This window comes from Anabrus simplex, chromosome 10 (assembly GCF_040414725.1).
Source record: "Anabrus simplex isolate iqAnaSimp1 chromosome 10, ASM4041472v1, whole genome shotgun sequence".
Taxonomy (NCBI): Eukaryota; Metazoa; Arthropoda; class Insecta; order Orthoptera; family Tettigoniidae; genus Anabrus; species Anabrus simplex.
Genome location: NC_090274.1, coordinates 7,889,598 through 7,917,424, shown reverse-complemented (window position 1 = coordinate 7,917,424; position 27,827 = coordinate 7,889,598). Strand labels below are relative to the sequence as shown.

The 27,827-nt window shown below is 39.8% G+C and overlaps 1 protein-coding gene across 1 annotated transcript in view; it reads left to right on the top strand.

Annotated features, from left to right (window-relative positions):
- The window catches only part of LOC136882428 (xaa-Pro aminopeptidase 1), a 277,746-nt gene that overhangs the window by 233,478 nt on the left and 16,441 nt on the right, over nt 1–27,827 (top strand). Inside the window, exons 5-10 of the mRNA XM_067155073.2 lie at nt 202–463; nt 5,975–6,095; nt 12,792–12,941; nt 17,439–17,652; nt 25,099–25,332; nt 25,446–25,511. Of these exons, the coding sequence (XP_067011174.2) occupies nt 202–463; nt 5,975–6,095; nt 12,792–12,941; nt 17,439–17,652; nt 25,099–25,332; nt 25,446–25,511 (1,047 nt within the window). The remainder of the gene's footprint in view (nt 1–201; nt 464–5,974; nt 6,096–12,791; nt 12,942–17,438; nt 17,653–25,098; nt 25,333–25,445; nt 25,512–27,827) is intronic.

The following is a 27,827-nucleotide window of genomic DNA, read 5'->3' as shown; positions in this document are numbered from 1 at the left end:
AGCAATAAAAATTCTAAACTATCTTTTACAGTACAAGGATATGAATGATAAATTATGCTTGTGATATAAACATGGTCGCAAAAGATCACATTTCTGAACATACTGTCCCCTCTATAAACGGGAATAATTAAGAGTTTACTGTACTGTATCGGCTGCCACTGCTTGGTAATAATTCGTAATACTGGCTTTCTTGGTTCACAGGTGTCAGCTGGCAGGACAAGGTGCAGGATGTAAGAACAGACCTCTTAACATACGGCGCCGATGCTATGATCGTGACGTCCCTGGACGAAGTGGCGTGGCTGTTGAACATCCGTGGGCGAGACGTACGGCACAACCCGGTAGTGAGAGCCTACGTGATATTGAGCCACAGCGAGATTCATCTTTACGTGAACGAGACGAAGGTGAATGCTGCGATCAGGGCCCACCTGTTGATCCGGAACTGTATCAGCGACAAGTGTGTCAGGTGAGCTGATACTTCTTTAGATTCCCTTTCCACTGTGCATAATTATCCACATTGATTTTTAACCTTGTATTTGGCAGCAGAAACTTCAGGATGTGTTGTGCACAGTTGTGTACGTCAGCTAAGCCAAATTTTGACTCTTATACAGCCATCCAGACTGTGCAGGATGTGACATATGTTGTATGCAACAGAAAACTGAGGGAATCCATGCCTGGAAGTGTGTGATTTGTGTGGTGTGCAGCATCTGAATATTATGAACATTAAAATAAGAATAATAGTTAACAACACCTTTCCAATACTTATATTTCCTTATATTTAGGATATAAACATTACAACAGGCATTGTAAGATGGGATATGTTGCGCTTAACTGTCGTAAGCATCATCATCATCACCCTAGGGTGCCATATATTTTAAGGACACTAGGTTCGGGGCCCTGACTATTTCGGCTGATGATGCTTACGACAGTTAAGCGAAACATGTCCCATCTTAATGCCTAAATATAAGGAAACATAAGTATTGGAAGGGTGGTGTTAACTATTATTCTTATTTTAATGTTCATAATCTGATGTCCAATACGGTCTACAATGAATTTTGTTACCATCCGAATATGTTTGTGGCTACCAAGATGTTTAAGTGGATATTGCAGTACAAGTAAAAGTAGAATCAAGCGGCCAGGGAAGTTTAAAAGGCCACGACGCATACTGTCTGCACGGCAAGAAAAAAGGTAGTTTTAGTAGTTGTAACCTATCTTTGCACATCCAGGCCAATCGCGGTCGTAAGAACAGTGGCCCCTTCAGGGCCACACTCTTCGAAAGGCTCTTTTCTATTGCCGTGGCGCATGCTGTCCGCACGGCAAGAAAAAAAAATATAGCCATATCAAACCAACAACCAACAGTTGGCAGCATTGTTGTTCCTCTCAGCGCTGCTGGTGCGACAGTCAACTCGCGTGCGCCACCTAGTGGTGGCTCATGTTACTAAACCTTGGGGCCCGTTACTATAGTTCTGCGCAAATAAACATACGTCTCGGGTGTAGTAGGTGGGGTAAGCAATACCAGTGGTATTCAAAGTGTAGTACATGTACCACTACAGGTACGTGGGGTCTTCTCAAGATGTACGCAAATTTATCATAGTTTCTGTTTTCATAGTCGCATCTGCTCATTTTCAGTAAAATCTTGTTTTGATTTAGTGTTTTTGTCTACCACTACACAGAGCCCCCTTTCCGAACTATTTGTTCTAAAATACAAATCACTCTGTACCTCCCATTGATTTGGTATGTAAAAATGCTTACTTATTGTTGTAACCAAGGTTGAGATTTACAAAACACAACTTTATTATTCGCTTCAAATGCAAAATACACTATTTACACAAATAAAAATGAAATTTAACTTGAAGCAAAATGAATTAAGAATCTTGAGAAAGAGTCTATCTTTTGTACACTATATACAGGTTTGCAGTATTTACATCCACTTCTATCTTGAAAAGATAGTCCTTGTGATATGAAAAGTCGACAGTCGAAAACTATCCGAAGTACTGACATAAATGTTTTGGAAAGTCCTTCCTTGCTGAGTTCATAAAAGCAAGTTCAATGTTGGAAGAATTCTTACTTGGCGAAACTAAGGGAGCTTGCTTAATTAGGGAAATATAACAGTATGTAATAGTATGACTGGATATGGGCAGCGGAATAAGAGGAGCGGTGACCAGAGGTGAGACCTCGTACTGCCAGAAATTCAGTCCACCTGGCCGAAGCACATTTTCAAGAGGAGTAGCCTCCGTGCTCGACGTAGGGTGTATTCTGGAGCTGGACACCGGGGCAAGTGGGCATCTGGACAGGCTGGGAGTTCTTCTTTATAGTACACACACGATGGTTCAGGCACGCGCACTGAGGGCTGCGCGTCGAGGCTAGAAGAATGACACTTGGCGCGCGTGTAGCTGGCTGGCGGAGCGAGAAGGGAGCGCCGGACATACAACACTTATGCTGCGTTGCTCTTGTTTTAATATTTTGTTTTGAAATCCACGCATTAATTTCAAATTTTTTCAGTAGCTCAGTGTATATAGTACAGTAGCAATTGTTGTATTAATAATGTGTGTCGTTGCTAGGTAATGAAAACCTTGTAATCCACTCTCAAGAAAACCATGTTTCTTCATCTGTCTTGTGAAGGGAACAGAAGACTCTTATGGTCAAATAATTGGACTATCATTAACCCTCAACTGGTGTTGCGGGGTCATAAAAGATACCACATAAAAATAAACACAAATACCTATTAATTCACATTTCTAGGGAAGAGATGGGTCTAAACATCAACATTAAAGAAAAACTTTGGTTTTCAGCAGAGGAAGAAATAATGCTACTCTGAAACTTAAAGACCAACAAATTCAACAAGTAAATAAACTTAAATATCTTGGTTGTTGGATAACGGATGATTTGAACCCACATCTAGAGATTAAGAGCCGAATAGAAATTGCAAGATCAACATTCCGGAAGATGAGGACATTGTTGTGTGGTGATGCAGGAATGTTATATTTGGTCTACTCTCCTTCATGGGGTTTAAGCTTGGACATTAAAAGAGGCCACCATCAAAAGACAGGAAGCCTTAGAACTTCGGCTTCATAGAAGAATGCTTAGAGTCTCGTGGACTGACCGTGCCACCAATGAACAAGTATTACAGAGTGCAAAATGCAAAAAAAGAACTGGTAAGCACAATCAAATGCAGAAAAATTGCATACCTAGGGCATGTTTTGCGTGGTAAAAAATACACAGTTTTACATATAATTTTGAATTAGGCAAAATTGAAGAGTGCCAAGGAGCAGTAGCGGCGATTGGGATTTAAAAGTGTGGGGGGGGGAAATATATATATATATACAGACAACAAACAATACTGGGTTTGTGGGATATAGCAGATGGGGGTGGGGTATATACATTAAAAAACCAGCTACAAAATGGTTAAGTTTTTGATGCTCTCTGAACAAATTTTGACAGAGAGGTAAAGGTTGATAGTTTACCAACTTAAGTGCAGTAATAATAATTTTTTGAGGTTTTGATTTAATACTGTATAATACAACTTTCATCAAAGGAACAATATTACATATTTATTACAATTAAAACCGTTTAGCATTTGACTACACAGTAAGAAACTAACAGACACTAAAGAGACTGCCAGACTGACGAATGCACACGATAAGCGGGTGAATCATACCTCAGAGTCCCTGAACTTGGTAAAATATATATATATATACCCCTGCTACCCTTCCTCACAGTACATGCACTACTTGCCTTGGCGCTATGCAAATCTGTTAGCCGGGACGAACAATATTTTGTGTGTAGGTATTTCTGCTAATAATTTTGTTAATATTTAAAGAAAACTAAGGAAAGAATTAGCTGATACGACAAGAGGCATTGTACAAATTGCTTTTTTAAATAACTCTTTTAATTCCTAGTTTCAACCGGCTAAAATGGAATAAAAATGTAATATTTTCTACACAAAGTGGGGAGAGGGTGTGACTGCCCCCCCCCCCGTCCCCCCCTAATCGCCACTACTGCCGAGGAGTAGGCAGGAGGACAACATGCTTTAAGAATATTAAAGACTGGACAGGCATATAAAGCACTGAAGAACTGCACCGTGTTGCTGAAGACAGAAAAGCACTCTCCACATTGATCGCCAACATCCGGGAGACTGGGCAGGTCACACAGAAGGATAATAATAATAATAAGAACAACAACAAGAAGAGGGAAATTAAACACACATTCTTTTAATTTGAACTTTTTAGAGCGTAAGTACCAATAATTAAATATTGTTAATGTTTGAAAAATTGGATTATGCACTATTGATTTTGTGTTGTTGAAATTTTGAAGAAAATCACACTTAAATGAAACCAAATTCAAGCCTTTCATTTCTCTGAAACACATTGAAAATTAGGTTGATATACCGTAGCCTATTAAAAAATCGGAAATATCAAATTCCATTGACACTTGTCATTTTCACAAACGCTATATCTTGTCTTCTCCACTCTCCTTGCACGGCACTGAACGACGGTTAGATGTTCACATTTCACACAATACTGATTTGTCTTTTTTTTTTTTTCCAGCAGAAAGGGGACGCAGTGCACATCGCTTCCTTTTTGAAGTCTCTTTGTTTACTAGTTCCTTTCAAATAGTCTTTTTCAAAATTCTTGAGGTCAGCATTCGTAGTTCATTCGGAAGTCGACAATTGACGAGGGAGGGTTCAGTTGCAGTAGTTGCCTGGCCAATGTTTTCAGAAATTCAAAGTGGGAAGAGTTCACCTCAATAATATTTAGGATGTTAAAGAAAATAGCGAGAGGCCATGTGCATGTCCTTATAATTTACTTGTGTTGCGGGCCTTTGGTATTATGGCCATGTAAATTGTCTGTTGAACTTTCTTCTTCTTCTTCTTCTTCTTCTTTCTCTTTTTTTTCGTTGTTCTCGTCTCCATCCGAATTGGTATTATGCTCAGAATAATAATCCGGGTGATTTTCATCCGCGAGTTATTTGACACCACTCCCTTCGCCATCTTCCTCTAAAGCATTGTTTATGAAGTCTGTTATTCTAGAACCAAACATTGGCATACCAGTCTGAGATTTAGAAGCCATAGTAATGCCTTATATGAACAAAAAAGCACCAAACAGACGCTTTAAATGAAAAGAATGAAAAGAGAAAGAACAAAGAGTTGACCAAGAGAGGTTGGATAGGATAGATGAAAGTGAGGAGCCTGCCACAACTAAGAGGAAGTAATGCCAGGACTCAGCTAAGGGCCCCGTGGTCGCCAACTCACACTCCCAAGTTAAGAGCCCCTGGGGCCCCTTTAAGTCACCTCTTACAACAGGCAGGGGATACCGTGGGTGTTAATTCTACTGCCACTACCCACAGGGGGTTCCTGAATTGGAGTGAAAGCTGGTTGGTCTCAATATATCTTGTTCATAATTTAGAAGTAACAGACATGAAATTAATGAGAATAATGGCTGGTACAAACCAGTGGGAAGAATGGCAAGAGGTTACTCGGAATGAGGAGCTAAAGCTGAGTAAGGAATGAACTCAATAGAAGTAGTGGTACAGTGGTGGGGTCATCTGTGACAAATGGAGGAGGATAGGTTACCCAGCAAAATAATGAACTCTGTTATGGAGGGAGACCAAGACAACGATGGTTAGACTCGGTAAGAGGTATGGAACTAAACAACGTCACAGAACTTTGTAATTACAAATGGAGGATTGTGGGGGCATTTAGTTAATTCACACAGGCTTGCAGACTGAATGGTGAAAGGCATAATATTCTATAATGGAGATTGCAACAAAATCTCATTTTGATTTGTTTCAATTTTTCTTACCATTTTTTGTCAGTGGAGTCCTCACTTTAATAATTTAAAATACATAGTCTTACAAATTCCTTCCTTTAAGGGCACACTGCCGATATTCAGAAAGATGCTTTCATTATTCTTTAAGATGAACTGTTATAAAAATTGCTGCTCCGTATTAACATACAGATTGTTTGCTATGTTCACAGAGTCCACCCTTATGAGGACGCTCTGGGTGACTTGCGGACGTTCACCCAGCAGTGGAATAAAGTTCTCCTGCCCTCCAGATGTGTCTATGACCAGGGAGTTAGCCGAGCTGTGTATTCTGCTGTAAGTGCCTTGTATTTCCTGTTGTGGGCTGTAAACCTGTAGATGGTTAAAGAAAACCTGACTTATGTTGAGCACAGGACCTCTAACTGAATCAGACTTTTACTTTTTTTTTTAATGGTATTTGTGTTTTGTTTTGTTTTTTTCCAAAAGAAAAAAGGAGACACCATGGTGGAATGATAGAGTGAAAACAGCGGTGAAAGAAAGAAACCAAATAAAGAAGGCACTGGACAAGGAAAAACAAAAACAGGGACAAGAACGAAATGAACAAGAAATACAAAGACTTCAAGGAGTATACAGGAACAAGAAACTTGCTGTAAAGAACATTGTAAGGGAAGAAAAAGAGAAGAAATGGAATGAGTTTGCAGACAAACTGGAAGAGGACAGTAGAGGAAATATGAAATTGCTATACAGAGTAGTGAAAAACAAGCGAAGGGATCAAGAGACCATAAAAGCAATAGAACGTGATGATGGAACTCTGGCACAAGAAGAGGGAGAAATTAAACAAGAACTCAAGATCTATTTCGAAAAGCCGCTGAATGGAGATACAGAAAACGTAACAACGGATAGAGGAGAGCCAAGTCGAGGAACCACAACTGAACCACCAATTACATGGCTTGAGGTTGAAAATGCGCTCAAGAGCATGAAGAAAGGAAAGGCAGTGGGCATAGACGAACTAAGTGTAGATATGCTGAAAGCAGCAGGAATTCCAGGAATCCAGTGGCTCTACAGACTGCTTAACAAGATATGGGAGGAAAATACTATTCCTGAGGACTGGAAGATGGGCATCATTGTACCTCTGTTCAAGAAAGGAAGCCAACGAAAATATACTAATTACCGTGGTATCACACTACTGTCTCATGTCCTGAAAATATTGGAAAAAATAATAGAGACCAGAATCAGAGATATTGTTGAACCAATTTTGGAAGAAGAGCAGTATGGTTTCAGACCAGGTAGGTCAACTACAGACCTTATGTTTGCAATTAGGATGCTAATGGAAAAATACTGGAAGAAGAACAAGCCTTTATTTTTAATATTTTTGGACATTGAGAAAGCATACGATAGTGTACCAAGGGAAAGAATTTGGCAATGCATGAAAGAACTTCAAGTGCGAGACAGCCTTATAGACAAAGTGAAAATGTTGTATAGTGGAAACAGAAGCTGTATTCAAGTAGGATGTGGTTTGTCGGACTGGTTTGAAACAAAGAGAGGAGTGCAGCAGGGCAGCTCATTGTCACCACTTCTATTTATTATTATAATGGATGTAGTAATGAAATCTATTAAAAGGAAAGAACATGGAGATATCAAAGCCTTCACATTTGCAGATGATGTTGCGATCTGGAGTGACTCGGAAGAGGAATTGGGAGAGAGAATACAAAGCTGGAATGAGGAGTTTAAGAAATATGGTTTAAACATCAGCAAGACCAAGACGGTGGTGATGAAAGTGTATGGGGAAGGAGCAGAACCAATAGTCATGTTAAATGAAGCTCAACTGGACAGCGTTCCAGTTTTCAAATACTTGGGTAGCGTTATATCAAATGACAACCTAGCAAAACATGAGGTGAACAATCGAATCAATAAGGCAATACAATTTTACCACCAGGTAAGACGCCTGCTGTGGGATGAGCAAATACCCATGAAAACAAAAATGACATTGTACAAGTCCTATTATACACCAATTCTTACATACAGTCTCGAAACCACAACACTGACCAATAGAGATAATCCCAAACTTCAGGCAGCTGAAATGAAATTCCTACGCACTATGATCCAGAAAACCAGGAAAGACAAGCTTAGGAATGAGAAAATTAGAGAAGAAGTAGGAATAGATGATTCTCTCCTCAATAAGATTCAGATATCAAGACTGAAGTGGTTTGGTCACATGAAGAGGATGCCAGTAAACAGAACTGCAAGGAAGGAATTTGATAGAAAGGTAGAAGGAAGACTACCTGTGGGAAGGCCACGAAGGAAATGGATAGATTTAGTTAAGAGCGATGTACTGCTGAGAGGTGATGATTGGGACAAGTTGGTGGAGGAAGAATGGTACAAGGACAGGATGAGATGGAGGAGGCTCATATACCACACCCGGGAAACTGGAGATGGTTTAGGATGATGATGATGATTTGTTCGGGGTGTTGACCCATGTGGATTTTTTGCCCCTACTGGCATCATATTGTATGAACCTATGTGTAATTGGAATGGCGGTGGTGTGGAATATTGTGTGTGAGGAAAGGAAGATTAAGGGCGTCACAAACACCCAGCCCCCAGGCCAGGGATATTAATCATTACAATTTAAAACCCCTGACCCGGCTGGGCATCAAACCCGGGACCGCTGGGTGACAGGCGGACATGTTGCCCCTTACATCGCAGGGCCGGACAGACTTTTACTTACTTGCCTAGCAGTAAGCGCCTACATTTCCTATTGATCACCTCCCAATGTCAATTCTTATTTTGTTCTGCAAGATCTTTCATTTTCACACCCTTCAAGACACTTCCTTTTGTATTGTGCTGATAAATACACCAGTGTTCCCCTAAGGAACTAATACGATAATCATCAGTAACTATGGTCTCTTCAGTATAGCCCGAGGTTCCATGTAAATAAAGTGATGCTATCCTTCCAGTGGGAAAACTCCCTGGTTGTTCTGACGTATATTCCTATCTGGAGAGTTATCTAAACAGCAAATTTAGATTTTTAAAAAAGTAATCACCCATAGGAGTGTTTTTCCCAGAAATTTAGACAACCGGGTGGCAGGAATGAGTAGTCGGGCGGGGAATACTACATCAAAAATGAATAATGGTAAAATTTCAATTTATTCCCCTCAGGGCATAAACAATAATATCAGACAGGTAAACATTAATGGCAAGATTGAACTGTTTTAGTGTTATTGTCACGGACAAGACATAAGAGACTAGTGTTCTACTGCTCATTCATGATCATGTAACTCCGGGGCTGTGGAGTGCCATACGGGTTTGTACATTCATGTGGAATAGAGCGCTCTCATGAGATTCCACGCTAATCCAGACGCTGCTCACGGACGACACAACGTGATAATCTAGCTAAATCTTTGAACTCCAATGTAACTCATGCAATTATCCTGACAATAATGATTTTTAATTTAAGTAAACAGTTTTACAGTATTTACATTTTAATTTGGAGCACGCAGTGACTGAAATATTATGTAAATACCACATATCTAGGTTATGATAGCCGGGCGGTGTGTAAAAATGGCAGGGCACCCATAAAAAGATCCTCGGGAGAACACTGCATGGAATTACTGTAAAGTTGTTCACTCTGTTATGTTATTTGCACTATACTAGACGTAAAGCAGCATCAAACGTCCCTCCAGGGTCACAGTAGAATTGGAGTCTAACAACAGCAAGAAATTGAGACGAAGCTCCCTTCCCAAAAATTGACCAGCAATCAGCTTCAAAGTTCCACATTAGACTCAATTTAGGACACTTTAAGCAGGCTCATAATAAATAACAGCTTACCTGGAAGGAGTGAAAAGAAAAAAACATTCAACAACAATTTGAACAGTGTCATGAAGTCAATCATTTTTAAAACCTTTTAACCAGAAGACAAACAGACATTTTTAATGTAACAAAGTGAAACTTTTAACACCTATTCCAATGAATAGATAAAGTTTTTAAGCTGACCAATTATGTAATCATCCATTCTCATTTCATTAACACATTAACCCCACATCGTTTTAATATCATTTAATTTAATTGGTATTCTAGTAGTTTTTAAGAGAATCAGTGTACTTGCAAATAACGTGTTTAAAAACTTAGCGATTTACCTAAGCTTTAATAACAGCTGAAGATGTTCCCAAGTGAGAACGAAACATGTACTGTTTACATATAAAAATTTGCTAAAAGGCAAATAAAAAGTATCAAAAAGGTGGAAGATTTTCAATATTGTAACTCTCTGTGATTAGATTTTGGTACGGAAAATGAAGCTGATTACTTGCAATCATGACAATGCCTGCCATCACACTGCCAACTCTACAGGGTGGTCTGAAACAATGTAAATCAGGTATATGAGTGTTACAGGGTTTGTCATACTGATCTATAATTTGAAAGTAATAATTCAGATTCTCACACCATTGTCACTTTACCAGCTGCTGAACTTAGCTAATTAGATCACTTCACGGGTGACTTCGAATGGGTTTTGTGAGGCGGTGTTGCCAGATCTGCACGCGACTGAGATCACCATTACAAGTCATGAAATTGTATTGAATACGTGGAAGTGAAATAAATTTCTTACATTTATTATATATATTATTGTGAGCACCAATCGAAAAAAAAAAACCTTTGCCACGGGAGGGATTGAAAAACAGAGCCCTCAAGCTGACAGCAAGTACGCTGCTGTGACACCGGCTGATGCTGATTTTTGGGCGAGTCTTGAGCCACGTTGACAGCCCACCGACTGGGCATCTATCACTCGGTGGGATAAATGTTGAGGTACGAAATGTTCTGCTATACTTTTAGGAAATAGACCCCAGGGAATCACTGGAGAGGTGGAGGGAATATTTTGAACATCTTCTCAATGTAAAAGGAAATCATCATGGTGGTGTTGCAAACAGCCAAGCTCATGGGGAGGAGGAAAATGATGTTGGTGAAATTATGCTTGAGGAAGTGGAAAGGATAGTAAATAAACTCCATTGTCATAAGGCAGCAGGAATATATGAAATTAGACCTGAAGTGGTGAAGTATAGTGGGAAGGCAGGGATGAAATGGCTTCATAGAGTAGTAAAATTAGCGTGGCGTGTTGGTAAGGTACCTTCAGATTGGGCAAAAGCAGTAATTGCACCTATCTATAAGCAAGGAAACAGGAAGGATTGCAACAACTATCGAGGTATCTCATTGATTAGTATACCAGGCAAAGTATTCACAGACATCTTGGAAGGGAGGGTGCGATCAGTCGTTGAGAGGAAGTTGGATGAAAACCAGTGTGGTTTCAGACCACAGAGAGGCTGTCAGGATCAGATTTTCAGTATGCGCCAGGTAATTGAAAAATTGCTACGAGAGGAATAGGCAGTTGTGTTTATGTTTCGTAGATCTAGAGAAAGCATATGACAGGGTACCGAGGGAAAAGATGTTCGCTATACTGGGGGACTATGGAATTAAAGGTAGATTATTAAAATCAATCAAAGGCATTTATGTTGACAATTGGGCTTCAGTGAGAATTGATGGTAGAATGAGTTCTTGGTTTAGGGTACTTACAGGGGTTAGACAAGGCTGTAATCTTTCACCTTTGCTGTTCATAGTTTACATGGATCATCTGCTGAAAGGTATAAAATGGCAGGGAGGGATTCAGTTAGGTGGAAATGTAGTAAGCAGTTTGGCCTATGCTGACGACTTGGTCTTAATGGCAGACTGTGCCGAAAGCCTGCAGTCTAACATCTTGGAACTTGAAAATAGGTGCAATGAGTATGGTATGAAAATTAGCCTCTCGAAGACTAAATTGATGTCAATAGGTAAGAAATTCAACAGAACTGAATGTCAGATTGGTGATACAAAGCTAGAACAGGTCGATAATTTCAAGTATTTAGGTTGTGTGTTCTCCCGGGATGGTAATATAGTAAGTGAGATTGAATCAAGGTGTAGTAAGTCTAATGCAGTGAGCTCGCAGTTGCGATCAGCAGTATTCTGTAAGAAGGAAGTCAGCTGCCAGACGAAACTATCTTTACATCGGTCTGTTTTCAGACCAACTTTGCTTTACGGGAGCGAAAGCTGGGTGGACTCAGGATATCTTATTCATAAGTTAGAAGTAACAGACATGAAAGTAGCAAGAATGATTGCTGGTACAAACAGGTGGGAACAATGACAGGAGGGTATTCGGAATGAGGAGATAAAGGCTAATTTAGGAATGAACTCGATGGATGAAGCTGTACGCATAAACCGGCTTCGGTGGTGGGGTCATGTGAGGCGAATGGATGAGGATAGGTTACCTAGGAGAATAATGGACTTTGTTATGGAGGGTAAGAGAAGTAGAGGGAGACCAAGACGACGATGGTTAGACTCGGTTTCTAACGATTTAAAGATAAGAGGTATAGAACTAAATGAGGCCACAACACTAGTTGCAAATCGAGGATTGTGGCAACGTTTAGTAAATTCTCAGAGGCTTGCAGACTGAACGCTGAAAGGCATATCAGTCTATAATGATAATGTATGTATGTATGTATGTATGTATGTATGTACTTTTAGGAAAGTGACCTGTTTTCACTTGACTGTCCATATAGGTACAAACCCTGTGGAGACCCACAACAAAGATTATCAGTTTTACTAATAAAAAAATCTTTATACAGTTGTTTAATACTTGTATAGCTATACATTGAATAAACCTTGTACAAGCGTTGCATATTTTTTCAAGTTATGAATGTTCCCCTTCAACAACCCATTACTCATATTACTACTGTACAAAACATAATTTATAAACCAAGTGGCTTGTCTATGCAGACGCAATAAACAATGTATAAACCTTGTATAAAACTTATACACAGTTTGTTAGTAGGACTGCATAACTATAGGTTTTGTTTTTGAGAAAAGTTTATCTGTGAGGAACTTCCTCAATACTTGACTTAACCTCCTGTTATGAGGTGGAATTTCAAGGGTTACATAACCGATCTCTGTAAACTTTGTTTTGAATTTCAGACCTTAAAATGCAGGAAGTCTAACTACTTTTTTCTATTTCAGGTGCAGCCTCCTGATAAGAGGTTGTCCAGGGAGTCGCCCATCGTGTTCCAGAAAGCGAGGAAAAACTCTGTCGAGATCCATGGCATGCGAGCGGCACACATCCGTGATGCTGTTGCTATGTGCGACTTCCTGGCGTACTTCGAGGACAAGGTAGGTTTGTGTATTTCCATAGACAACTACTGTATGAGAAACAGTTTTGCATGTTATGTTCACGCTCCAGTCAAGGTCACAGATTCTTCTTGGAGCTGAGGAAAAGAAATAAATACAGTATGACATATTATTCTGATATGCTGCCAAACAGTCAGTATATTATCTTTTATTATTATTTAGCCAGGCTGAGGAGCTCAGATGGTAGAGTGCTGGTCCTTATAGTGGTATTTGAAGGGGATAAAATGTATCATCCTCGTATCTGTAGATTTGCTGGCATGTAAAAACACTAGTGTGGGTCAAAATTCTGGCACCTTGGTGTCTTCAAAAACCATAAAAGTAGTAGTGGGATGTTATATATTATTATTATTATTATTATTATTATTATTATTATTATTATTATTATTATTATTATTATTATTATTGTACCGGGCGGTACACCTCCACGCCGCTAATTTAAAATTTGCGCCAGTTGAAACTCCTCTGCTGGAGGAAGTCTGAACTTTATCTACGCTATTAATTCTCTACTTTCTCAGAAGATGTCACCACGTGGAAAATTTTGAGTTTTTGAACTGTGTCATTTTTGATGTGTTTTTGTTTTGCTTGAAGTAAGAAGTGTGAACTTTCTCTTCTAGAGGACACTACTGAAGATCAACAATAGTGCACCCTAGTGCGAAGTCAAAGAACTATTTTGTTGGAGAAATTTTTATTTCAAATGTTCGTTCTTTGCTAAATTTCTTTCAGTCATTGGTTAAGTTGGCAATATTAACCCCTTCTTTCCCCTTGTTTTAAATCTAGCCTATCCCGAATTTCTTAAATTAATTTTCCACCAATTATGTGTTTCTTCTTAGTATTGTGTAGGGGGTTTATTGATGAACCAATAAAATCCTCGTGGGAGGGTGTTCTCATTCCCCTAACGCCTAGAACCTTCCGCGAGAGTATTTAAACTGCTGATTTTAGGGTCTCCGGGCCACTTCTGTTCCATCTTTCAGTGTATAAAGTACATTGCAGGAGGCGGGAAGCGCCTCTTTCCTCGGCAGCGGTCAACAACAAGGTAATGGCCAATTAATAACTTTTTTTCTTGGCTAGCTCAGCAGTTTAACTCTCGGGGCGGGTTCTAAGCGTTCCACCATGTAACCTTTTCCTAAATGTAACTACTCTTTCATATATTCTCTTTTAAAGCTACATACTGGGATAGAGAGTGCTAACCCTCTCGAGCTCCCACTCATATTGTTTTGAGGTGAACTTATTTTTCTCAACCTATTCTTCGTTAACGTAAAACAAATTGTTCTCTTCTTAAGTCACCTCTTTAGTATGGGATTAGCCCTTGTATTAACGGCCTAGTGCCAAGTAGGTCTTAATCAAAGTGTATTAGGAGTCCAAGTTCGCCTCCTCTCAAATTGTTACCTTAGAGGTCATTTAATTAACCTTCTTTTCATTTTATAGACCTCAGTAGATTGGGTATTCTACCCCTGTGTTTAGGTCCGTTGAGGACAACTTGAAGGTGGAGTTTGGTGTGGCCTGGGAGAGGCTTAAATTTGAGAGCGAGTGGCTCTTTTGAAAATTGAGTGTTGTACGCCTCGTGGAGGCTTTTCTGTGTAATTTGGAGCAAGGGCTCCTAGGCATGAATGGGGTTTTCTGCCCCTCTGTTGAAACTTGTGTTTGGGGTAAAACTGGGCTGATTGCCCTAGCATTGTGGAGTCAGGGCGCGAAGCCCAAATCTTGTAAATATTGTAACTACCCTTTGGACTTGCTACTTTGTACCTGCCATGCTTGTTATTTCTTTGTTTTAAAAAAGAAAATTTAACCAGGTTATATTTTCTTTTCAAAAACAAAGAAATAACAAGCATGGCAGGTACAAAGTAGCAAGTCAAAGGGTAGTTACAATATTTACAGGATTTGGGCTTCGAGCCCTGAAAACACAATGCCTGGGCAATCAGCTCAGTTTTACCTCCAAACACAAGTTTCAACAGAGGGGCAGAAAACCCCATTCATGCCTAGGAGCCCTAGCTCCAAATTACACTGAAAAGCCTCCACGAGGCATACAACACTCAATTTTCAAAAGAGCCACTCGCTCTCAAATTTAAGCCTCTCCCAGGCCACACCAAACTCCACCTTCAAGTTGTCCTCAACGGACATAAACACAGGGGTAAAATACCCAATCTACTGAGGTCTATAAAATGAAAAGAAGGTTAATTAAATGACCTCTAAGGTAACAATTTGAGAGGAGGCGAACTTGCACTCCTAATACACTTTGATTAAGACCTACTTGGCACTAGGCCGATAATACCAGGGCTAATCCCATACTAAAGAGGTGACTTAAGAAGAGAACAATTTGTTTAACGTTAACGAGAATAGGTTGAGAAAAATAAGTTCACCTCAAAACAATATGAGTGGGAGCTCGAGAGGGTTAGCACTCTCTATCCCAGTATGTAGCTTTAAAAGAGAATATATGAAAAGAGTAGTTACATTTAGGAAAAGGTTACATGGTGGAACGCTTAGAACCCGCCCCGAGAGTTAAACTGCTGAGCAAGCAAAGAAAGAAGTTATTAATCGGCCATTACCTTGTTGTTGACCGCTGCCGAGGAAAGAGGCGCTTCCCGCCTCCTGCTATGTACTTAATACACTGAAAGATGGAACAGAAGTGGCCCGGAGACCCAAAAATCAGCAGTTTATATCCTCTCGCGGAAGGTTCTAGGTGTCAGGGGAATGAAAACACCCTCCCACAAACTTTTATTGGGTAGGATACAGCAACATATTCAAGTTGGGGAAGATACCTACGATTGGTCAGAAATTAATAACAGAAATTCGGGATTGGTTAAATGCAAAACAAGGGGAAAGAGAGGGGTATACAGCCAACTTAAACAATAACTGAAAAAAATTTAGCAAAGACAAACATTTGAAATAAAAATTTCTCCAACAAAATAGTTCTTTGACTTCACACTAGGGTGCACTATTGTTGATCTTCAGTAGTGTCCTCTAGAAGAGAAAGTTCACACTTCTTACTTCAAGCAAAACAAAAACACATCAAAAATGACACAGTTCAAAAACTCAAAATTTTCCACGTGGTGACATCTTTTGAGAAGGTAGCGAATTAATAACGTATATAAAGTTCAGACTTCCTCCAGCAGAGGAGTTTCAACTGGCGCAAATTTTAAATTAGCGGCGTGGAGGTGTACCGCCCGGTACAATTATTATTATTATTATTATTATTATTATTATTATTATTATTATTATTATTATTGTGTGGAGCAATATACAAGATAAGAAAATATATACATTGCCTGACAAAAAAGTTAAGCACCCAGGAGTGGCTGAAAGTGAACGAAACTGCATGTGCTTAAAGGTCATGTGCCTTTATTGAACTGGTCACAATATGCGATGAAGGAGAGAAGGCCGTTGACACTTACAGGTGGAATGTTGGCACCAGGTCAGTAGGGTGTCGCACCTCCCCCAGCCCTTATGCGGTTCAGAATGATCTTCTCCTGAGCGGGTTCGTCCACAGTTGTTACCGCTGTCCCTCCAGATCCCTCAGGTTGGTACTCGAACGGAGTCCCTTTTCCAATGCCATCCCACACATGTTCAATGATGGAGAGCTCCGGGGATCTTGCTGGCCACAGGAGGCCTATGGCTCTCCACACCATGATGCCAGGGATTATGCCTGTGTGTCTTTCTACAATTTGGTTAGGATCTGCCCTCTGCCCTCGATGCTGCCAAACCCGCACACGATGGTCATCAGTGGTTATGGAGAAGTGGAACTCATCACTGAACATGATGCAATGCCAGTCGTCCTCTGTCCATGCCTCCCAGGCAAGACACCACTCCAAATGTAGGTGCTGGTGTTCTGGTGTCAATGGCAATCGACGGTAGGCGGTAGGACCCCAATCCGGCGGATGCGAGTCGTTGAGACACTGTGTGGGAACTCGCAGGATGTTGTAGAGTCTCCAGTACATGTTCGCGGATGACGGGTACCGAAGCAATGCTTGGCGCACCATACAACTGTCCTCCCTCAGGGTGCTACCGGAACTTGTACGACGTGATAGGGTGCTCTCTTGTACCCACATAGTCCAACATCGGGCCACTGTGACATCTGAATGGCCCACATGTCTGGCAATTGCACGATACGACCAACCAGAACGCGGCCTCTGTCAATTGCTGTCGGTTGGCGGATAGGCTGTGCAATGCATCTGCAAGGCATCGCGAATGCTCTCTACACATTACAGATCCTTGTAAATCTAATCATTTACTCACGCATCAATGACAAGCATGTATACCGAAATGAGACCACTCCTTCTGTCAGGCAGTGTATAAACATACAAAACTTACAGAGAAAGAACATCCCAAATCGCACAACTAGGTCGCAGTGGGCCTCCTCTTCTGCTCTTCCACCAGGAAATCTCCTATTGGGACACTGTCTGTGCTAAGATCTGTAAGGGACAACTCTTTGATAATTTCCATGCTTTTTATGTGTTAGATGTTTAGTGTTATTCCTCCTTTCAGTTGTCGAGCGGCAGGCAGTGGACGGAGATGAAGGTCGCGCAGACCATAGATCAGTTTCGCAGAGAACAAGTCCTGTCCTACGGCACCAGCTTCAGCACCATCGTCGGCTATGGTCCAAATGGAGCACAGCCCCACTATCGGCCGACCAATCAGACTGACGCTGTCATCGGGAACACCACCACCTTAGTCGTAGACTCGGGGGGGCAGTATCTTGGTAAGTGTTACGTCTGCTCTACCATTTCTAACTGTCTGTTGTTGTAAGGGCAAGTCAGCTAAGTTGTCCACTTCAAATAAATCATAAGCTGTTAAAGATATACAGAGTGTCCTTGAAAAAGGTATCCAATACTTAACAGAGGAGGCAGCACGGCACAAATGAAGGAAAAGAAGGTCCTATGTAGATTGGTCGCAAACCCTATATGTTCAGAGTTATGGTCCTCTGCTACTACTATCAATGATCAGAATATTCCAATAAATTACAGAGGGTCGATGCAACAAAAGACGGAAATACGTTCCTACATAAACATTGGTCGTAAACCTACAAGCGTTAAAAATTAAATAATTGAAATAGAGGTTCAACCTATTCAATACATAAAAGAAAGAAATGTAGTGATTACATTCTTATTTAATAGTAACTATAAATGGGACCGGTTTCGACCCTAGTCCAGGTCATCGTCAGCCATAAAAACATGTAAAACAATGCATATGAAAAAGAAAAAGAAAAAGATTAAGTGAATTTTGGATCGGTATAAGATGAAACATAAATTAACGATGGGGGTAGAAATTGTGAGTCACTTAGAAGAAAACAGTACGTAATATTAAGAATGGTAGTATGGCACACGCAATGATAGGCGAAGTCTCACAATGTTTATGAATATTGGAGAACGGTCAAATGGGTCAGTTTCCACACTCTGTCAGGCACAAAGTCACAACACTATCAAATAATATATGAAGATCATAAATAACTTGAAGACAGGGTAGATTCCAAATATATTATGTTTACAACTAATGTTTATAGGACCTCTTTCTGCCTCCTCTGTTAATATTGGAACATTGACACCCTATATATATCTAAAATCTGTTTCGGGTTTTATTAATGTTATGAAGGGGCTCATAATAAAACTTGCAGTACTTTTCCAAGGTGTCAGTGTCTGTCAATATAACATAGTTTTTTTTAATGGAACTCGTGTTCTTCTGCACCTAGCATTAGACTCGTAGGGATTATAAATTTAGGGCTGTGATTATTTTCAAGCTGGTCCCGTGGTGTAGGGGTAGCGTGCCTGCCTCTTACCCGGAGGCCCCGGGTTCGATCCCTGGCCAGGTCAGGGATTTTTACGTGGACCTGAGGGCTGGTTCGAGGTCCACTCAGCCTACGTGATTAGAATTGAGGAGCTATCTGACAGTGAGATACCGGCCCCGGTCTAGAAAGCCGTGCTGACAACACGATACCTCGTAATCTGCAGGCCGTCAGGCTGAGCAGCGGTCGTTTGGTAGACCCAGGCCCTTCGAGGGCTGTAGTGCCATGGGGTTTGGTTTGGTTTGGATTATTTTCAAAATCTGACAAGTAGTTTTCGAAAAAATGGAATGTGCACAACCATGTTTAATTTGCCAGCCATGGTCTGCTGATTCAAATGAACTGCTAACCAGCTGGCCAAGACACACGCTACTGTTCCTTCATCTTGTGACAGCTAGGTGGTCGCTCTAACGTGCACATAAATACACTGTGATAGTGACTGGTACATTAGTTACTAAAAGGTCTCAAAATAGGTACTATTTTTTAAAATGGGCAATGAAAAAAATAATATAAGTCAATGTAAATTTGAATTTATTTGAATCCTTTCAAAATTAATACATTATTACTCTATTATATGTCTTAAATATTTGGTTACATACATCTATAACATGGTATAGGAAATCAATATTTATACATGTAGAATTTACAAATGAGGAATAATGTGCATATTTTAGGTAGTGAAATTTCATTCATAAATTTCAGCATAAAAAATGATTACAGAAAACCAATTTCAACTTCAAATATACAGTAAAACTTCGATAATTCAAAATCGGTTCATTCAAAATTTTGCCTAATACGAAGAAGTCCTCATTCCCGGAAACATTAGGTATGGTTTTGCATGTTATTTACATTGTTTATTCGAAATACGGATAATTTATAAATAGTATTTTACAGAGTGATAAAAATTTCTCCGCGTCATGAAAGAATACATCTTCCAGAACGTGCAAGGGCAGCTTTCCGCACTTTCACTTGCATCAGTGTGTCTACAGTGTGCTTCATAATTGCTAAGTTTGAGTGAAATTGTAATTCTTTTGTAATTAGCATTTTAAGGAACGCCACAGTATCACGTACCAGACAGTGTTTGGAAAAGCAGAAATCCGCTAACACTGGAGATGCCGACAGTTGGCGAAAAAAAGCGTGGCTCACATAATCAATTCGTACGCACCAAACAATATTCTCAGTGCTGATGCAACTGCATTGTTTTAAATGCCGAGCCCAAATGGACTTACTGTTTTAAAGGAGAGAAGTGCCAGCCGGGAAATCGCATAAGGGTGGGGATCATCGTACTGTGTTGCAATGTACACGGAAGTGAGACTTCCTTCCCTTCCATAGGAAAGTTCGATAAGCCACGGCGTTTTAAGAGTGTCGGGCACTTTCCATGAAAGTACAAGGCATCTAAAATGCATACAGTACAGTAATCCAATGAATAAAGCACTTGCACAGGGGAGCCAGTCTTTGAATCATGTTTTCTTTCCTTTTTTTGGTCATTTTTTCATTGGGTGAGGTCATGTTTGCCAGTGAGTTATCCAAGTGCATTATTTGAATACTGTAAATGCACCTTATTGGATACATTTTGGAAATAGATTTTTTCCATGGCATTTTACGATTTGGCGGTTAATTCAAAATCACATAATTCTAAGTCCGATTTTTGAGTCCCGACGACTTCGAATTAACAAGGTTTTACTGTAATAAGACAGGACTTGCAACTAGTGGTGGGGACAGAGTGGTTCAGTTCAGAGCAAGTACTGTGTCGTCATTACTTGATTAAACCGAGTACAACTATATAGCGGTAAATTTAAACTTTCTGTTGACCTTCTAAGCTACAGTTTACACCTATAAAGAAGATTATCAGTTATTATCAGCAGTACAGTGCTCCGTATTATCTACTATTGGTTATTTGCACAATTTTTATAATGTAATATAAATTTAATACATAACGTAACAAACAGTGTAATTACACATCTGTGCTTAATCTAAGTCATATCAAGTATACATAAATAAAGAAATAAACATACACATGAATAAATAAATAAATAAACACAATAAATATTAATGCATGTGGATAAACGTACCATATTCCATAAAGTGATAATTAACAAAGTGCTTTGTGCTTTGAAATGTGCCTAAACTCATATAACGTCAAACATTTCATTTATAACTATGTGGTAAGGAGTTAATGAAAAATCTGTTAAGATAATATCAGTAATGGAAATAGGTAAAGTATACAGATGAACTCAATTCTTCATCTTGCGACAAGCATTAAAATCAAGACGCAACACGTTGTACACAGACAGTATGGGAAGTACCGTTAGTGTTCTGTATTGCATGGAACAGGTGTTATATCGGAGGAATTTCCATTCAGAAATATCAGAGTTTCAGCTCATTTTGCAGAAAGTGACGACCTTCTGTCTGAAAGAATTTGTCCAGCACATGAAAACACCGTGGGCACAGATGTGGCAGGTACGCTAAGGTAAGCAAGAGCAAGTTCACTTAAGGGACAATGAATATTTAATTTTCACGAGCGCACTGTACTCGAAATCGACTTTCAAACTATTTGGTCGTGTTACGTACATTTAGTACGTGTCAAAGAGATGTTAAGTACAGAAAAAAAATGGCCAACCAGACACCAGTGGGATCCGAACCCACAACCTCCCGAGTTCGCGTTGGTAGCTCTACCAATTGAGCTATGGTGGCCTAGTTCTTTTTTGTTCTGTTGGAAAGGATCTAAGCTACAGGCCTGGCTCTATCCTCTACAACCTCCAGTGACTGCTTGTCTTCCCATACAAAAGTAGCCAAACTCCTATGCAACTTATTTATTTTCCTGCACTGTCTCATCCATACGTAGGAATGGAATTACTTCACGATGTGCAACTGTATTTGTACCATGTCCTTACGATGTGCCCGTTTTATGTGATTCCATAAATTTGACGTTCCTCCACCTGTACAATAGATTTGATTGCAAATTTTACAAGTAGCGGATTTTATACTTGGACTGCTAGTAAAATACTGCCATGCTTGCGAGGACTTTCATGGCATTATTGCCTCTTTTTTATTACAAATATTGGTAGTATAAGGAAACACAAATAGATCAGGCGTCTCAGTCTGGAGTCTGAACAACAGCACAGTGGTGGTGCGAGTGTAGCCTGGCTGGAAGGTTTACTGAAGCACCCGTATCGCTATACGGAGTATTCGAGTTTAATCTGTGCTCTGCTGTGACATCACGTAAACCTCAAGAACCGAGTTACTCTACAGTTCTATTCGCTCCGTCCCCACCACTACTACAACATCCAGGTACCTGCTCCCCCCCCAGAAAAAGAGCAGCTGTTTCTTATAGCCTGACTCCTAGGTTTAAAAGTAAAGAAAATAATAACATTACAACATTGCCCTTATCAACAGCTGCAATAGAAATTTTGTCAAAAGAATACTTAATAAAGCTTTTAAAAATCCACTAAATTAATCAGAGATCCAAAAGAAAGAGAGAGAAAAAAAAAAAGAACTTTCTTACATTAACTTATAACAAGAACAGTATTTTTCAAGTAACTAATATCTTTAAAAAATCTTAACTTCAACACAGCTTTCAAAACTAATAACACCAATCTTAAATTACTTTTCAACACTCTCACCATTAGTAATAATGATAAATATTCTGAGTTTGGTATTTACAAACTCAAATAAAAACATTGTTACTCTGGCCATATTCATCAAACAGGAAGGGACTTTCATATGTGTTATCAAGAACACACAAACGTCAAAGCTTGCAGTAGACTTTCGACCATGAAGGAGCATATGACAAGTTTCACTCACATTTTTTGTTTTAAATTTATTCTCAACTTTTAAAATGTAATGAATCATTGTTATCTAATGACAAGAATACAGATGGTGATTTAGTATTGTCTTCAAAATGTTAAAAGAAAGATTTTCTACATCTGTCAACGTAAGACCCAGTTTCTTGAAATAGGAACTAGTGTCCTTAAACGAAGTTCCCCTGGCTCCAAAGAGAAGTCCCGTTACTTCTCGTGAGTAACCTAATGTGGCTTAGCTCTCACGTAAGTGAGGGACACATAGGCTCTCTTTTCCTCATTCACCACCAGAGCCTGCTCCGAGTTGACCATAAGCGCATGTTGGACTCCAGTAGGAGGCATTTCTTTTCCTTAATGGTTGATGGTGATAATATCCGCTCACCTGGTCGATCTGTCTTCTGAAAGACAGCATATTTCCTTGTGAACCTCCCACTTGCCTTCCGCAGGGCCGCCGCAATGAAAGAACAGACCTTGTGATAGTGGCGCATGTTCCTCTTTAAATTTCCCTCGGAGCAGTAGCCCAACACTTGACCCAGGATGGCGACGTTTAATGGTAGAATGTGAACACCCTATCAATGAAGTTTTAACAATCCCCCATAAAATGCAAAAAGGTACTTCAATGAACATTTGAAAACAATTCACATTCTATTAGTACAAAGAAATAATCCTAGCTGGAATCTAAATGAAATTCCTGAACACACCATTACACCAATATCCTTTGTGAAGAACTATTTAATATATTTAAAAGTCAAAAAATAATTACCAGGATCATATTACATAATAGAACATGATCCCTTCTGCTTCACTCCATCCCCACCCCCTCACTACTTGATCACCTTAATCCAACAACACACTTACTTACAGAGATAAGTTTTAGTAAGGTTCAGTCTTTTCAATACAAAGGTTGAACCTTACTAAAACTTATCTCTGTAATCTCAGTTCAATACGGAAAAACAATGAAGTTTATATCTTTGAACACACTTGCTTAACAGTCCTGCAGTTTGTATTAACCTTCAACAAGGCCACATGATAGGCGTGTTTCCTTTCTAAAGGATATCAAAAGAACATCTCTTTGGAATCATCAATTTTATTATATAATTCTTTTCTTTATTCAAAGAATGTTTAAAATCATTAATGATAAAAATAGTTTCTTCAGAATCTTCATATATGTTTCCATAACAGCAACAACAATGCAGCAATTTATTAAATATTACATTCGCAGCTGAAGAAGGTCAAATAATGACCGAAACATGTACTGTTATATGTAATTAAACAGTGAGAGGCCAAAAGTCATGGGAAGACACTGAATGTGATGTTAATAATGAGTTGCTCCTCCACGAGCCCTCAAAACGCAGGCAATACGGCAAGGCATCGACTGTACAGGGTGTTGGAATCATTCTGGAAGGATATGGATCCACGCATCTTGCACTGGCTACCCACAATTGGTCTTGTATAGTTGGTGCGGGGTTCATGGAGTGTACACCAGCATCAACAGCATCTCATAAATGCTCTACTGGATTAAGATCGGGGATCTGGAGGGCCAATTCATGGTTGTAACTTCACTGGAGTGCTCCTCCAACTACCTGCATGCCATAGCGCATTTTCCTATTGAAACATGGCATCACCACCACCACCAGGGTATTCTTGGGCCAGAAAGGGGTCCAGATAACATGCACCTGTCAGCGCTCCCTGCAGCCGGACAATGGGGCCTAATTGCGACCATGAGAACGCTGCCCAGACCAGAACTGAGCGACCTCCCGCCTGGACAGAACCTTGTTGACACGCAGGATCCCTAGCTTCATGGGGCATACGCCACACTCTCACGCGCCCATCAGCTCGACACAAATGGAACAGGGGCTCATCGGACCATACCACACGCCGCCACTGTTCCATGGCGCATTGCCGATGCACGTCGTTGAGCTCTGTGTCGAGGTGTCAGCAAAGGGACACAAGCTGGTCATCGGCTGGTGAAGCCTATGAGTTCTTGACTCTCACCATTGAACTGGGCAGTGATCTGACTCACAGTAGCCCATCGAGTGCGCAGTATGGTTCTGCGGAGGCGACGCGATGTCTGTTCATTAAACACCTGACGTCTTCCTGTGCAGTGGTTTACACAGGTAGTAACATTATTTCTGCGATATTGAAGATCCACTCTCGACACTGTTGACGTCGGAAACCCAAATTCGCATATAATCTCTGCAATGCTGTGACCCATGTGCTGTGCGTTGATGATCACCCCATGTTCAAAGTTGGTTAATTCGCAATGTGTTGCCATCTTCACAACACTGGTGTCTGTGACAGATTGCTCAGCTAGCCGCAACACTCAGGGGTCATATACGGCACATTTTCTAATGGGACACCCCTTCCCCTGACTTTTGGCCACGCTGTGTATAAGTTGTTAAATACTGAAGTGTGGAAAATATACACCATTCCATTTAAAGGAATAATTATTTCATTATGTTATAAATTAAGTATCTTGATATTCGGGTGATGTTGGTACTCTTTGTTTTGACGCATACTGTAAAATCAGTATAAATGAGTAATATTCTGTAGAATGATCTCTCCCCAGATGGAACCACTGATGTGACTCGCACCCTGCACTTTGGAAATCCAACCGATTTTGAGAAGGAAGTGTACACCCGCGTCCTGATTGGCTCTATCCAGTTGGCGTCCTTGGTGTTCCCGGCGTTCCTGAAGACGTCTGCGGTGGACGTCCTTGCTAGGGGACCTTTGTGGATGGCCGGTCTCGACTACGAGCACGGCACTGGCCACGGGATCGGAACATTCCTCGGCGTCCACGAATGTGAGTCAGTGTTGATGATAATACTGTAAAATATCGAAAAAAGAAACGGTTAGTTCACTTACAAAAGTATGACAAGTAACATGTTGATAAGAGAGAATTTTCATATTTTTCAGCACCTATTGGAATTCTGTATTCTGAGGGAAACTACTCGTTTGAAAAAGGGAACTTCTTCTCTGATGGTAAGTAGCTGTCTGACAATCCTTTAGAGCTTTGAAGACTTTTTCTATCAGAACAAAAGTTGTTTCAGAGAATTTCTTTCATATTCACGTCTTGGTCTCCTTTGCCACTGTCACTATCACTGCACAAAGTTAAACGTACAAGATGTTCCCGAAAACGTAGGAAGTGTTCAGGGCATGGATCACATATAGCAAAAACCACAAATCATCGCTAGGAACATGCAGTGGTTCCTATGGTTGACTGCTTTGAGAGTTATGGCTGAATATGTTAGTTCGTATCAGTTTTGGAGTCAGGAATTCTGTCCTACAGTTTTAAATAATTTACCATCTAATCAATAATTATGAGTTGGTTGTTAATGTCTATTCTTCCTAGATTGCCAAAAGCATGTAAAATTCTCTCATTGGTAATATCGGGCACAATTTCTAATAGCACTTGAATATCTCTGCAAGTTCTAGAGTCTCTCAAAACTAATTCAGGATAAATGAAATTTAGAAAATACCTGATAAAGATATCATTTACTTAGAAAGACATGCTTCATTCTTTCAAGAACATAGTCACGTCACATTGTGAGGTACAGCTATGGCACATGCTGAATAATGTGATATTTTTTTATTTCATGTTACTATAAAAGACACAATGTCTTCCCAATTCAAATCAATGAAACAAGGCCGGAAAATAATAATGGATTTTTTTCTACTTCATAAATACAGAATTTTGGCTGTCCCGTATGGGGTAAATACAGGATTTACCATACTATAAAGGACACTTGGAAACCTTAACAGTAGGGTTCCTTCATTTTTTTTAAACAAAGACACTCCAAAGTTTTTACTTAAACATGGGACAGTGTGTGAAGAAACAGGATGTGATAATTACAAATTCAGAAACACCATAAATCTATCACATATCGTAAACCATAAGTTGCTATACAACTAGAGGATCTGTTCTGCTCCACAGCATTTGTTATAAAGAGGTCAGGAAACTCTTCTTTATATGCCTGTCAGTCGTATTGTTTTGCCTGCCCTTTTCAATGGTGTTGTGAACATTTAATAAGAAGCATGTTATGCTATGCCACAGTATGTACTCAGAATTCATCCATTCTGACATCATATGGTCTGTTTGGTAAAAATCTATCCACGTACAGTAAAGCCTGTTATAGCGAGTATGGGATATATCCAGAACCCCGTTTAGAATTCCTATATTAAACTGTACAGTGGTTACGAGGACCCTTTAACTGAGTCATTCGTTATTACGAGAGATTTTAACGTTTTTTATTTTCCGTTATTTGTATTTATACACTTCAGCATAAAAAAACTAGCAAAAAACTATCTATTATTTTTTCCGCGTAACTGCTGATATTCCACAAACTAAAGTACAGTAAATATTTGTGCATTAGTGTGACCATTTTACACAATTAGATTATAAAACCTTCCACAAAAGATTAACAAACATTGCAGCAGCGGGGTCTCTTGCAAACAATTTTATTGTTACCATTATACTCTCATTTGTATCAAGAATTCACGCGAAGCAGTAGTCCTCTCAGATGTCACAAATTTGTTGGGTTGGTCAACCTGTTATGGCTATGCATTGTCGCAATGAAGAGTTCTTTATTGAGCTGCTATTATTGCTGTCAAAAATTGTCATTCCTCGTGGTGTGACTGAATCTGACGCTTTTATTTATTGCTGTCACACGCAGAGTAAACCACTTCTTGTGTTGCTTAAGGCCCCATTCACAATGGAAGAACGTAACATGGTCGTAAAGAGTACACAGCAGCCAATCAAAACACTGCCATGTTATTTAGCACGGAAGTCGGGTTTTAGGCTATCGCGCAGTTTTATATTTTAATATCTCGATGGAATCTAATAACGTTGTAGCGGAATTCAAATTACTTCAGACATCTCTTGCTTCACTGCTGGGAGCTACTGTATGTACATGAAAAGTCAAACTAAACAACGGTGCAAAAAAATGGATTCATCCCTTGAATCAAAGGTTTTCAGGGCGGTTTTGGTAATGTACTGTAAAAAAAATGACCCTCATCAGTTCGTTTTGTACATGCGGATGAAACCTGAACTGTTTGATACTATCTTACGATTTGATTCCCCTTTCCTAATAAAAAGAAGTGTAAGGTCTCCTTTACCGACATCTATGCGCTTAGTTATCACATTCCGATGAGATGTTTGGATAATGTCGTTTTTGTAAACTAGTAGTCTGTCATAATGTTAAGAAATATATATACAAGGATACTGTTTTATCTATGACAGGAATTGTCTCTCGTCCGGTCGCCAGCGCTGGGAGCTTGTCTCCCGCCATTTACCGTCAG